The following is a 15,147-nucleotide window of genomic DNA, read 5'->3' as shown; positions in this document are numbered from 1 at the left end:
AATCAATTAGCTTTCAAGGATGGTTCTGTGGTTAAAACACAGAGCTGAATCTCGGGAGAATCTAGATTCAATTTTTAGGCCTGTCTCCAATTTCCTTTGTGACCTTGGGCAAGTAATTTATTTTCTCTGTGTCTTCTTTGCCCAGACATCTGTTTATTCCCTCTCAGATTTTGCTTGTCTTGTCTGTATGGATTATAAGGATTTCAGGACGAAGACCCATTTCTTGTAAGGGGGGGCATTCGTGCCATCTGCTACAGAATAATTTAAACATCTAAGTGAGTTTGAATATCTCTCCTGGAAGTGTTTATCTCCCATCATTGCTCCTTGCTAATGCAGGCAAGCAAATACTGTGACTACCTCTAGGTTTGTGAATGGTGTCTAACGTCATCCTTGTGTTGTAATACTTTGCCCGACTTCTGATCAGGGACAGTCACTAATAGCTGTTTTGTATGTGTTGTGCCACTGGAGATGGTTCATCTGGGCTTTGCAGACTGTCCCAGAGCTTGTGGGTGTTTATGAGAAATTTACTAAGGACTGGTTAGCCTTCTGAGAAGGGAGCATAAAAGGGCTGGCTTGAAAATACTAGAAAGCAAGTAATGAACTCCAGCATGATTGTAAGAGCTATGGCAATGAGCAGAGCAATGGGCTGTATTACTCATTCTTTATCTTCTACCTAGGTTGTAGATGGTCCATTACAGTGCTTGTTTTTCCCTTGGTGTCAGTGCAGCACCTAGCACAGCTGGTTACTAGGCAATGACAGGGAAACCCAAAATTGGTGAGTCTGATGATGATTATTTCAGTAGCTTGTTGGTAAAAAACAAGGATAGAGACAATTGATACAGATTCTAAAACACAAAGCTGAGGTGTCTGTATATGACTTAAGCTGTGGGAGCTAGAGAAGGAACACAAAGGCACCAACACTATGATAGAACACAAACTAGTCTGGAAAAATATTCATCAATGAACAGATACAGATGAAGGATACAGGTGGAGAAAGGTGTACCTCAGTGATGGAGAAGAGAATGCTGCCACAGTAAGGATATGACGTGGCCATGGGTAATAACTAGGTGTTTGGCTACAGTGGTGAAGCTGGTTTTTACACCACACTCAATTGTCACTGCAGACTGTAAGCATTACTGTACTCCAAGCAATAAGAAGTCATACCACTTAAAATAGCATCTCTCTGCTTAGACAGTGACTTGGCTTTTAGTATTTGAGATATAGGTTCTATTTCTGTGTACTAAATCTGTGAAATGAAACAAGTTTGAAGGGAAACTTCTGGTATCACAAAGTTTTGAGTCTGACGAGGTCTAATCTCTGTCAGAGTGGGGAATTGGCTGAATTGCTGCCATTAGCTGTTGTTTGCAAAATGCTGAAGTAGGCTTGGTGCATGTTAGTTTTTAAAAATATGTTCTGTATTTTGTCTCTCAACAACATATGAAAATGTAAAAGGGAAGAATTCATGCTCTTGCAATGCTTTTCCACTTCCTGCATGCATGTCAGCTCAATTTGGTTTCAACTCCCTCCTCGCACCCCGGGCTGCTCTAGGGGCTGCCCTTGCCAGGCTGTCAGTTAGAGTCAGGCTGCTCTGTACATTCCCCTTGGCAGGTTGAGTTCCCTTTCTGCAACACACTGTGTCCCCATTTCCTGTCTCACATAAGTGAGAGCTCCCATCCCTCCTCACCACCCTCATTTGCCAAAAAAACCTGCTGTTCTCCACAGGGAGATTTTAATTTCAGAGTCATAGACACCTACCTGGAGATGGGGTGGGTCAGTGTTCTTCCTCCAGTGACCTAAAGGGATAGGTCTTCTGCAAAGCAAGTCTACAAAACTTTTGGGGCTGCAGACCTTAGGCAACTGATATTAGTCAGAAAGACGTGCCTGCTTAGAGCCTGAAGGTCTTTCTGCATAGCCTTTCCTGCTCATTTTACAGAGCCATGCAAGCTGACACATGGGCTTTACTGTATTTATGTTTCTGTGTGATATCCACCTCAACTTGGTGAGTTTGCTTGAAGTTTTATTGCCAGTATTTTTCCATCTCCCTTCACTTAGCATGTTTCATGAAGACTCTTTATGTGCTTTGGAAGAAAAAATACTGAAAATAAAAACCAAAAGAAGGCAAAAATTATCAGAAATTTTCAGAAATTATTAGAATCATAGAATCGTAGAATGTCTTGGGTTGGAAGGAACCTCTAAAGGTCATCTAGTCCAACCCCCCTACAATAAGAAGGGACATCTCACACTAGAACAGATTGCCCAGAGCCCCATCAAGCCTGACCTTGAATGTCTCCAGGGGTGGGGTCCCCACCACCTCTCTAGGCAACCTGCTCCAGTGATCCACCACCTTAATATTACATACATTTTTCCTAATGTCCTACCTAAATCTACACTTCTCTAGCCTGAAACCATTACCTCTTGTCCTATTGTTACATGCCCTAGTGAATAGCTCTTCCCCAGCCTTCTTATAGGCCCCTTTTAGATACTGGAAGATCCCTATAAGGTACCCTTGGACACTTCTCTTCTTCAGGCTGAACAACCCCAACTCCCTCAGCCTGTCTTCACAAGAGAGGTGCTCCAGGCCTCTGATCATTTTCATTGCCCTCCTCTGGACATGCTCCAAGGAGTCCACACCCTTCTGGTGTTGGAGGCTCCAGAGCTGGACACAGTATTCCAGGTGAGGTCTCACCAAGGCAGAGTAGAGGGGTAGAATCACCTCTCTTGATCTGCTGGCCACACTTCTTTTGATGCAGCCAAGGATGCAGTTGTCCTTCTGGGCTGCAATTGCACATTGGTGGCTCATGTCCAGCTTTACATCCACTAGTACCCCCAAGTCTTTTTCCACAGGGCTGCTTTCTAGCATGTTTTTCCCCAGCATGTATTCATACCTCTGGTTTCCCTGGCCCTGTGGGGGTCCCTGCACTTGGCCTTGTTGAACCTCATGAGGTTCACCTGGGCCCACTTCTAGACTACACATTTGGAGGGAATTATAATGACAATGTTGGAAGTCTGCCTGTCTGACTTACCTTCTTGCTCAGCTGGTTTATTCTGTACCATTCCTGTCCTATATGAGTACTTGACATGTGAAATTGGTGAGGTTTCCATGGATGTATTTATATTGAAATCTCAAAGGTCACATGCAGATGGGGTGGTGAAGCATTAAACAATTTTTGTTGTTTGTGTTAAATCACTTTTAAACTAGCACTTTCCAGTCCTGGTATATCTCCTTAGTGCAGTGCAGAACAGAATCATGTGTCAAAAATATGATGAAGAAATGGCTCGATACTGTGAATTAAATGGTTTCTGATGGCTAATCAGTGGTGACTCAGCACCACATGGTTAGGGTTATATTGCTTCTTGTTGCAGAGATAGTTTAAGCACTGCTGCTCTGAGAGTCACCTCATCATATCTGCAGCCTTGATTGCTTCTCAAAGGAGCTAGGAGTGTGGGGAGCTACATAGTCCTTGCCATTACCTGCTCTTGCAAGCCTGGTTTCCTCCTTTGTGAGTACAGCCTCAAAGATCTTGTCCTTGGGAGAGAGTTTCAGCCTAGTAAATCAGATTCCCAGTGGGTTGTGTTAGAAAATGATAGCAAAGCTCTGGCATCAGAACTGGGACACTAGCTGTGTGATTCTCAGGGTGGCTGAATGCAGTGATTAGGAATTAATACAGAAAGACACTGTTTATTTCTAAGCCTGTAGGGATAGGAGCATGCAATTCATGCTGTGTCTATGTTTTACTTTTATTTCCCCTTTCTCCATAGCCTTATTGCTCCCTTCATCTTCACCTGAAGGTCTCAGAGAATCCCTATACCTCAGGAAACATTGCCAGCCGAGATACTGCCCCGAGTATTATTGTAGCTTCAGGTATGGAACATTTCAAGATTGTGTGCATATGATGTGCAAACACTGACAAAATCTTGAGTTTGTGGTGGGTGTGGAGCTTGTTGAGTGATTTGTGGGGTGTCACACCACTAGTAGTGGGGAGAAAGGCTGTCAAGCAGAAGTACTTATGAACCTTCAACTTGTCATATGTGTTCTATGGCAAATGGCCTTCAAGACTGAGGACATCACTTCTAGTCCTCTATTCCCATGAACATTAGATTCCAACCAGGGCATTTCCTTTGCCTGTGGAGGTGTGTAGTGCCATATGCATTGGATCTTTTATACATATTTTCTTCAAACTGTGAGCCTCTCCCTTTGATACTCTTTCCAAAGTTAAACCTTCTATAATTGTAAAGGCTGAATAAATACATATACTCTCCTGATTTGCTAATTTTACTGTTTCTTAGAATGTCGCATCACTAATCAATTCTCATCTTACAGGTAATATAGGCACCGAACTATCAGACAATGACATCAGCATGTTTGTTTCTTCTGATGCTGGGAACACTTGGAGACAGGTAAAGGACACAGAATCACAGATTTAAATAGTAATAATTGGAAGCTGTCATAGAAGTAGGTTCACAAGGTTCCTTTGTTTCTTTCTTTCTTTCTTTCTTTTAGTTCAGAGTAGCTTTTTGCAAATCTATACAAAAAAAACCCCTTGTATTCCCTTTGAGAGGTGCAGAGATGCCCGAAGGTAAAGACTGAATAAGTCATTAGATATCATATAACAGGACATCATTTTTGTAATTCTACTCAGAGTTTGACTTCTGTTTAATGCTGTAGCAAAGTCTAAGCCAGATAAAAATATTAATATATATGAATAGACCACATATGGGTTTCCCTTTTCTGTTACCCAGCCCTTGAACCACTCAAACAATTTTTCTCTTCATCCATTATTATAATTCCCAGAGAGTTCACAGTTGTGCTAGTCTACTTCTCCATCACTACAGGTGGAACTCATTTCACCTCAGTTGAGTTGTCCAAAGTTCACTTTTTTTGGAGAAAAAGACAGAATTTAGTTCATCCTGTTCTGAAGCTATCTCCCTCTCCATTAATTCCAGAAAATGACTGGATAATGAAGTTAAATCAAATGCCTGATATTTAGTGAAATCCCACCTGTTAACAAAACATCACTACCCTTTAAGGTTCTTATCCTCAGAACAGGAAGTTCTGTTTTTCTTATTGTCTGGGTAGGTTATCCAGCTGTGGAGAGAAAGAGTGACTTTCCCAGACTGACAAGTGCTGCTGTATAAACTTAAGAGCAAATGTTTGCAAAAAGTCAATACAAAGAAGACACAGGAAAAGAAAATCTTTAAAAAATATTTGATATTCTAAGAATCTCATTATTTTACAATGTTTGACCAGCCCTCATTTTTCTGTCAACATCACTTATGTGAGATAGGGGCAGATACGTGCAAACATATAAAGTTCTTCCTTAAACAAAAATCTGACATTGAAAGAAGGGAAACTGTTGATCCTTGCAAAAATTCTTGTTTCTAACTTTTTGCCCAGCAGAGGCAGAATGCCTTTTTCAAGGACCTGGGAGAAGTTGAAAAAAAACAAACAAAAAAACTCAAAACTAATAAAAAACAAACCCCAATAATTGTGTCTATAGAAAAGGCCTTCCTTTATTCAATAGCTTCCTTAGCACATTCCTCTGTCATGATTGTACTTGGAGAAATATGATGTTTTCTTCATATTAAGGAAATAGATCTTCATTCATTTATTTATTTATTTTCCCCAGATCTTTGAGGAAGAGCACAGTGTTCTGTACCTGGACCAAGGTGGAGTACTAGTCGCTATGAAACACACATCTCTGCCTATCAGACATCTCTGGTAATGACTGTCTGTGCTACATGTTCAGCTGTCTACCTTTTCAGAATCCAGGAAGTAGGCAGTTAGGCTGCATCCAGAGTTTTCTATAGCTATGGTCTAGAAAATATCAATTAAGATGCTGGCAAACATTGACTTGGATAAATCTGAGAAATCCTGGCAATTTTGGCTCACATAGTTTCAGTTTGGCCAGATCTGAGAAACTGTCAATGTAATTCCACAACTTCCCTGGTTTGCCACAATCTGGTTTCTTGGGTTTGGTTATTTATGCAATATGAATCTGGATTATGGCCTTATCTCTTATTAAGTTGCCAGAGAACTCTTAGTTTTCAAAATTATTGCTGAACATGTCTTCCATGTGCCCGGCGGCACTTATGAACCAGAATTTTGTTGACTAGGTTCAGGGTTATTATATAGCAAATAAGGCAAAAGAGCCCCCAGTAATTAGCACTCTTGAGTTTATGTGGTAGATAGAAAAGAGCTTTGTGATGTCTAGCGTTATTTACTTTCCTTACAGTCGGTATCATATCAATATCTGAAACACACAGACCCAAGTCTTAAGTAGTGATGAGTGGTTCCAAACTTTCACTTAGACTCACCACAGGGAAGACTGCTGGTTAGAAAAGGCAAAGCTCTTGTGCTCCAGAAATCTAACCTCCTTAAAATGTCTCATGTTGGGGACCCAAAAAGGAAATGCTATAAACTACTTTATTTTGGTTGTGGTTTGTGGTGTTTTTTGTTTGTTGTTTTTTTAAAAGCCTAGCCCTATGCTATATTTTGCCCTTAAAACATCAGTCTCTAGCATAACTTTATTAGTTTCCACTGCTGAAGTATTGGCCACAGGTTAGCAGTATGATACCATATAAGTTTGATCAGTGCTCTGATTTATGATGCTTCCAAAAAAAACTCACCTAAAAATGCAGTATCCAAGAACAGGAGCTGCTCCATATTTCTCCAAAGCAGTTGTAGTGGACTAGACAGTCACTTAAAGAAAACAGGAAGCAAATAAGGAAAGAAGATACTAATTCTGCTTTCTCCACTAGGTTAAGTTTTGATGAAGGGACATCTTGGAGCAAGTATAGTTTTACATCTATTCCACTGTTTGTAGATGGAGTATTAGGGGAACCTGGAGAAGAAACTCTCATCATGACGTAAGTGAGAATGCCATCATGGTAATGTAGGTGGGAACTACATCAAAAATAGCTTATGAGGCTTGGTCATAATATAATAGCATTTCTGGTTGGGGACCAAACCAAGTGCTATCTGAAGCCAGGAGTATGCAGTCTTTGTTGCTAAATCATCTATGTTTATTTGTGATATGATTGAGGGAATGACAACAGGGTTCCTTGCAAGCTGCAAAAACAGTCACTTAGCTTATCAGCATGAAACCTGACTGCTTATATTGAATATGATTTAAAGCAGCCTTACTCCTGATGGATGAATATTTAAAAGAAAAATGGTGGAGTATTTTTATAGCTGTGCTTTGCAGCTACTTCCTCTTTTTTTAACTGCGAGAAAAATGAAGACATTCTTTTGTAAAAATGAATGACAAAATGTTGCCTGGAGACTGACTCATGAAAAATTATTATTAGTTTCAATGTGGTAAGCTGATCTATGCATGCTGTATAAACCTGGATTCACCTTGCCAGAATTTGTGACATTTTACCTCAGATCAGTTTGCAAAAACAGGAGGAAAACTTGGTTTCTCTCTGTAAAAAAATGGACCAACCAGTAATAAACAGAATATCTGGATTGGAAACTAACCTGAGTGAGGATCTTGATCTGCAGAATAAAAGCTATATCCAATGTTTAAGTGGGTTGCAGGCTTTCAGGACCCTAAGTCTGACTTCCACTATGTCAGTCAAGTGAAAATCAGTAGGACTGGCACTCCTAAAGCAATTAATCTCTGTTGGAAATTTGTGGGTGACTGAAGCTCTGTAACTACCAGACTCCATCTAGCACTGCCTTTTACTGTTATGCTCTTTCTGCTGTATTCTTTAGAGTGTTTGGACATTTCAGCCACCGCTCAGATTGGCAGCTGGTGAAAGTTGACTACAAGTCCATTTTTGATCGGAGGTGTGCAGAAGAGGACTACAGGCCTTGGCAACTTCACAGCCAGGTGAGAGGCAGTGAAGCTGGGATATGACCTGAGCTACCTAATGATCCTACAGTTAAAAATGAGCATAATCCAACGCCTCTTCCTGTTAGGTTGATGTATCAGATTGTCTTTTACTGGATGGGTCTGTTTCATTACATAGGCTTATTGGCCTCAGATTGCACACTGTGAGCCCCAAAACATGAACAGCTGCCTTTTGGGTTTCATTCTCCTTGCAGGTAGTTAGCTCAGACTTAACCAGAGCAGAGGAATGCAACAACATCTGAAGCACTGCTGCTCAAAGAGGCCTCAACTCCCATCCATTTCCCCTTACATCCTTTATCTTCCTCCATCCTTCTGTGTTCTCAGAACCAGTGCCTTGGGACCCTTATAGTTGCTTTCACCCTTGTTTCTCTAAATTCCTGCCCTCTTATGCTCCTTTCTCACTCATTTGGTTTCATCCTCATTCTGTCTCTCTCAGCAGTGTTTCTTCTGCTGTGAGAGTCAGGCACTTTATTCCTCAGTCTGTAGGGCCCCTATACTCTGTTCCTTGCATCCTGGATGCAGCTTCTGCATCACTCCTGGAACCATTGCTTAAGTGCCCAGCAAGGTAATGTGCTCCCTGCTATGCCTGTGTCTGCCTTTGGGCACCTTCCTAGCTCTGTCAAATCTGACACAATTGCCTGTTTCATATCAGGTTAAAATAAAATATGGCCCAAATTCTGTGGTTATGTAAACACTACAGGCTCCACTGAAGTCTAAAGTGAAAACACCCATTTATATTATCAAAGGCTATCTTTCTGAATGTATCTTGCTGGGCAAGAATTTAATAATGAATGTGAAATGAACTAGCTGCTCACACAAGGCAAACTCCACACTAAAAATACCAGTTATGACTTAGATCCTTAGAATTTGAAAATCAGTACAGCTTCCTTGGAATTCAAGGAGGCACATCATTTTACACCAGTTGCCATTTGTGCCCTTCTGCTTCATGGGAAAATCAAAGCCATAAATTGTCTCTTTCCTACAGTGATGTTACCAGTGTAAATGGTAACAAGTGACACCCCACTGTATTTTGGTTTAGTTTTTGGGTTTTTTACTTTCTTGTGCTTGCATAAGCAAAAATGCCAGGGATTTTGCAGCATGCCCTTGTTTGCAGAACTCTTTTTAGGAAGGCTGCTGTGGACTCGTGGCTCTTGATTTGTTTTCCATTGAGATTACAAGTCTAAGCCTTGTTCCCTAGGCAGAAATATTCAGCAAGATGCTGAAGCTAGTAGTGAAAAAACAAGGTAATGTTATAATCCACATAAGAAATCAAACCCTGTAAAATCTGACCTCATAGTCTGTGGAAAGTATTTACGTATTACTAGTTTGCTATCGTTAGTAACAGTTTCCTACAATTACAAGTTTCCACTGAGAAAAATTTTTACCAAAGATACCAGACCAGAGAAATAGACCTGCTCTCTGTCTCAGATTGCAGATGGATCAGACTGTTTCCAGTTGCTGTGGAACCTGATCTGTAAATGAGAAATAGGCCTGAATCAATTGTTCATTGGCTTTGGAACAAATTGAGAACTGCATCAAATACATAAGTAACCTCAGCTGATTTCTTAGTGTGCATTGGAAAAGCCATTTTAGTTTCACTTAAAGCTTCAGTAGCTTTAATTAGCTTCAGTGTACTGACATGGCACTTGACTTCCCATCTTCTCCTGAGTCACAGCTCCCATAGCACAGGCTTGGAAAAATTGTACTGTACAAATAGCCTGGTGGGTATCAGAGAAAAAAATTTTTTGGTTTTGTTTCCAGGGCCAAGCTTGTATCATGGGAGCAAAAAGGATCTACAGGAAGCGCAAGTCAGAGAAGAAATGTATGCAAGGGAAGTTTGCTGGGGCTATGACCTCAGAGCCCTGCGTGTGCACGGACGCAGACTTTGACTGGTAAGCACTGTGCACAAGAACTGTGTGCTTTCTACTGCACCAATGCAGAGCTCACTAGGGAGGCTGCAGGCGTGCAGAAAATAGACACTAATAAACATGTAAGTGGATAAATAAGTTGCTCCCCGATAGTGCAGGTATGTCAAAAGAAAGAAAGGTGGAATGGATACCTGTAATCTGCGAAGCCTTCCACAAAATTGATGCTGGAGAGAACATATTCCAGGTGATCTCTGAACAGTATTATGATAAAAGGACCAATTAGCACATCTAACCTCAACAATTACCAGGAGTGGCTGTGAGAATAGTGTGTAATACATATATAGTGTGCCTTAAAAAAAAAAATATTCTTCATACATACACATATATATGTGTGTATAAAAGTAAAGATCTGCATATGCAATGTATTTCATGTTTGATGGTATCTAACAGACACTACCTTCATGATTTGGGTTAATCTCTTTCTGAAGCCTTTTGTCCTCTGCTGTGTGCTATAGGAAATAGATTTCATTGGTGAGTTATGAATGGCATGACAAAATGTTCAGCTTCAAGTTTCATTTCAAGATTCTTGCTGACTCACAGCAATTTGCAGAAACAAGGCAGGGAACCACATTATTGAAATCTCTCTATCACCCATTTTTCCCTAGTCTGAGACAGTCCTGAATATCCCAGAAAGAGAAATGGTGGCTCTTTGGCAGTGCTGATAACCCCCTTTATGCTTCTCCCAGCTAGATCTATGTCATGCTATTAATTAAAGCCAGAAGCTGTAACATGTACCCTGAAGATGTTCACCTCATAAATATTTTGTTTCTTGCTATATGAGTTCACTACAGAATCATGGAAATTTACAACATTTCCCTTCCACCCTCCCATGACTGTAGTTACATTGATTTTTCTATATAAGATCACAGAATCACAAGAGGCCTTTCCATGTGTCAAAAAAAGTAAATCTTCTTGCAGCAAATAATAAAAATAATGAGCATACTTGGGCACGGGTTCTCTGAATATGGTTTCCTGATGATTTCCCCATCTTCCAGTGAGTTCTTTGTTAGGGAGAAGATACCTCTGTTCTGTGTGTAGTTCATCATGTAGGTGGCCAAAGATTTTCAGCTTTTTAACATATCTCTGGTAATGTGATAAAAAACCAGCAGCCAACCATAAAATAAAGTAATGGGAAGAAAATTTCCTGAAGATTTTGACCTTCCTGTAGAGTGTGCAGTACAAAGCTGTGCCAAGCTCATGCCCAGGCTCCAGAAAATAACTGATGGGATCAGTCCATTAGTGGTTAAACCCCTTACACCTGTAAGGGACACACACTTATGAAACACTTCTGATAAAAATTTGCTTTCCTTCCAGAACTTCTCTCTCTATGATAATGTACATTTTTCATTAAAATTCATTGTGTAGTTTGCTACTGCAAAACTTCATTGCTAGGTACAGTACAAAAGTATCATGGTGACATTTGCTGGGGGAAACATGCTTTTATTTACTTTACATTCACTTTGAGGAAACTTCCTCCAAAAGGTCTGCTGGGTTGTAAGAGAATATCCAAGAGACAGCTTGGATGGCTGGAGATGTATGACAAATGTTCACAGTTCACATGCACCAACAAGACCCCTCAAATCTGTTGGAAGAGACAGGATTGGGTCTTTGTGAAAGTCATCTTGTTAAAAGTAGCCTGAGAAAAATAACCTTAAAAATACTGCAGGTCTGTGTGCTCAGCTGATTGATAGAAAGCCTTCCTGACCTAGAAGGACTTTCATCCTTCTGATGGAATCACTTTTGGTTTAGAGCAGACTGTCATGATCCCATCCAATTCCCTCTGCTCTTGTTATTCCTACTGTCCTCAGATCTGGATTTTTACTTTATCCATTTCAGCTTCCTTCCCCACTGCCTCTGAGGAAGAAAGACTGAAATACTGCTTTAAGCATTCGGTTCAGTTCACCAGCAATATTCATCACTTATTAATTAATATACTTGATACAGTCAGGAACATAGTTTTACATAGATTTGTCTGAGAAGGACAGAAAAACCACAGGAAACAGAGGATGAGAAAACAAGAGATGGCAAGGGAAAAGCAGTTCTACTGGCTTTACTGTATTTCTCAGCCCAGTTTTATTGTGCTAAGAAGGCAAAGCTGCTGCAATGTAGGATTCACTGTCTGCCTGTCTGACTTGTTGAACTCTGCACCAGGTTTCACTGCCAATGCACCCTGTGGAGCCTGGTCCAAAGAGGCATTTGGAGAAAAATCACTGAATTCTTGCTGTGGAAGAATGTCTTCTGTGGGGTCCTTCCTGAAAAAAGGAAGAAGCACTTTCATCATCCTCACTCATGACATTTCAGCAGTTCTTTTGAATTCTCTATTATTTTTTTTTTGCTGGGCAGGGCTTTTAATTGAAGGAGACTAAAGGGAACATGTATCCCCCAGGCAGGGAGAAGCCCCTTAGCTGACTACACTTGATTTTGCAATCTTGAAATAAACTGGGCAGCCTTTTATATTAACATCAATAATTACAAGACCCAGACTTACATAGAGAATTAAAGAAGACAGCAATACCTGCTCCATTCAGAGTAGAACTTTCTTTTCTGTGTAAACACTGAATTTCTATAGAGAAATTATATTATCTAAGCTTGTCAGACCTTGGAGTAATAAAATAAATGTGTGGTCAGGTAAAGTGGGGGGAAAAGAAAAAAAAGTGTTATTGCTGTTAATCTTGAGAGTGACTTTTATCAGTTCAGGAATAAAAATTCCAGTTATAAAAGACATAAAGATTTTATAATTTTTTATTTTTTTTTCCTGGTAGAATTTTATTATAGAGCTCCAGATTCATTTCCAATCTGTATTCAGGCCATGGTAGCTCTTTCTCGGAGGAAAGGACACATTTGTTTATCGCTTTACACAGCACCAAAACTGAGTGACATTAGAAATTACTAGTTTTTGTGGCCTTGGGAACCTGAACTCTTGTGACAGTAGGCATCTCTCATCGCGGGCTGCAACCAAAACTGGCTGGGGACAGGACTGCAGCAGCAGGTCTTTGTGCTCCGTGCAGGGACCGAGGCTCACAGCCAGAGGGCAATAGCGCTTCAGGAATAGAGGGGTATGGAGCTGCAGAAGCCCTCGGCAAATCTCTCCTAGCAAACCGCCTAGAAACGAGATTGTCCTTCTTCATTTAATTGATTTGGGTAAATGGATGACACTGTTACTTGTGCGTTATTAAAGCATTAATTTGCCCAGTTTCCTCACATTGTGTTCCTTCCTGCCATTTGAGCATTATTGTGGCAATATCTCTTCAGCAGAAACACGTCCTAGATGCTGATGGAAATCTTTGGTGGTGTTCATCCTTCAGCTACCTGTCTCCCAGGCCCTTTCATAGAAACTCTGAGCTAAGAGTCACACTGTCAGTCCTCCCTCTGAACCCACTGTCATTAATACTGAGAGCTTCTCCTATCAGTATTCCCATATCTCACACCTTCATGGGAAGTATGAACCTGTTGATGCTTGTGCTGGTGACTTTGTATGGCCAGAGATGTGAAAAGGAGCCTTAATGCAACTGAGAATCAGGCCTATTTGTTTCATTAATATCAGCAAGGATCTGCCTGGCTATTTTTTAAGTTTTGGGATTTTTTTCACTTTAATAACAAACCTGCCTGCTAGGTTTAGCAGGTTCTTATGCTAGAACATCAGTCCTGTGTCATGAGAAACTGTCCTGACAGCCACGAGGAGGCAGAAGGCAGATACTGAATGTGATTAGACTCTGTTGGCTTCACACTTTAGCACCTCATAGTTCAGACAATTATGCAAGTGCCAGTTCTGAAATACACAAACATTTGCACCCTTAGGTTAACTAACTTTGCTTTATCACTGAGATAGTCTTGGTTAGCTGATAAATAGTAATTTTGAATGCTACTTTAGTTCCCTTTGAATACTTGTGGAAAATACAGATTCACTATGCAATGCCTGCAGTGCATCTCTCTTTAGGGGGCTAGATATCTACCTGGCATGGATTTACTGGAAAGATTCTGGGGTGTTTTTTGTTCCCTATGAACATAAGCTGGTACGGCTTGTACTCTAAATACTGTGCTGCAATTGTACACCATCACAGATCCATAATTCAATCTACAGCTGAATCCATCCTGCGCTGAGGATGAATGTCAGAGGATCTGACATCCTCAGATGTCTGTAGTACCGGGATGCAAGCACACCTCCTCTTTAACAGAAATCTATGTTTGTACCATACTTCAGGATTAGACAATGATATTGGCTGGGGGGAAGAAGGGGAGAGGAAGGTGATAAGATTTTACCATGGCTGTGGCCACAGTACATTTTTTTTTTTTCCACAAGGGCTTTTGGAAACTGTAGAACAAAGGTAACTATAATCAGAGATACCTCAATTCCACCCCATGTAATGTCTGCAAAGTTTTCAAAGCACAAGCATATAAAACCACAAGTAACATTTTTAGTTTCTGGTATAGCTGACTTTATGGTGAAACTGTTAGTATTAAGAATTTCCTGTGGTTACACGTTAAATCATGTCTTGATTTTTAGAAGGTATGAGAATGGCAGTCACATATCTGGCTTAACTAGCTATTTCTGTATCTTAAAACAGTGGTATATTAACAATTTCAGGTGGATTTACAGTTCTTCCATGACAGTATGTTTGTATTCCATAACAGTATGTTTGGTATTCAAATTCTAAACTTTCTTAAGGGGTTTGCTTTCCTTTCATTATTACCTGTGCTGCAAATAAGCATAGATAGAGGTATTAGCCATAAGCTTTAAGAAGGGATACAGTAATTCTGGAATTAATTAATATCTATCTCTAATTGCAGTGAAGGACTTGCAATCCTACTTGACTAGGGCAAATAAGATTCCAGTTTAAACCAGTAAAGATGACTGGGGTAAAACCATCATCAGCAAGGGCCAGATGATAGACTGCCTCATGCTGATAAGACAATCCCTGCTGACAAATGCTCCTCTTTTTTGATAGGTACATTATCTATTTCACCTGAGTTCTTTTCAAGCAGGCACAAAATGTCATCAATATATGCAAATTCCAATTCCCAGTTACCAGACTATGGCCCAGGTAGCTGATTGCAGTCTAAAGCTGATGCCTTTGCTATCTCCAGATTTTGCTATACTGGCTCATGCTATGGCAATCCAATTGATGCTAATGCTTGTTGATTGCTACAAAGCCTGTTGTGCCAAATTGTAGGCAGCAATTTGCTGTCAGCATCAGTGTTCTGCATGCACCAGCCTGTAGTCAAGGAATTTATTACATTCCAAGACTGCGGAGGTGAACAAGTGGCTGGTGCATCTGTAAAGAGATATGGAACAGAAATTCATATCATTTACTAGAATGATTTTTTTTTTGTAGGGCCTTAATGAGCCAGATGATTTGCAGGCC

At 40.4% G+C, this 15,147-nt stretch overlaps 1 protein-coding gene across 1 annotated transcript in view; it reads left to right on the top strand.

Annotated features, from left to right (window-relative positions):
• SORCS1 (sortilin-related VPS10 domain containing receptor 1) overlaps positions 1-15,147 on the top strand; it is a 192,479-nt gene that overhangs the window by 131,493 nt on the left and 45,839 nt on the right. Inside the window, exons 11-16 of the mRNA XM_010007929.1 lie at positions 3,760-3,862; positions 4,322-4,398; positions 5,628-5,719; positions 6,760-6,867; positions 7,718-7,835; positions 9,618-9,748. Coding sequence (XP_010006231.1) covers positions 3,760-3,862; positions 4,322-4,398; positions 5,628-5,719; positions 6,760-6,867; positions 7,718-7,835; positions 9,618-9,748 — 629 coding nt within the window. The remainder of the gene's footprint in view (positions 1-3,759; positions 3,863-4,321; positions 4,399-5,627; positions 5,720-6,759; positions 6,868-7,717; positions 7,836-9,617; positions 9,749-15,147) is intronic.

The sequence above is a fragment of the Chaetura pelagica genome, unplaced genomic scaffold (genome assembly GCF_000747805.2).
Source record: "Chaetura pelagica isolate M959 unplaced genomic scaffold, ChaPel_1.0 scaffold531, whole genome shotgun sequence".
NCBI classification, from domain to species: domain Eukaryota; kingdom Metazoa; phylum Chordata; class Aves; order Apodiformes; family Apodidae; genus Chaetura; species Chaetura pelagica.
Note: the sequence above shows the minus strand (reverse complement) of the source record. Positions and strands in the feature narration are given on the sequence as shown.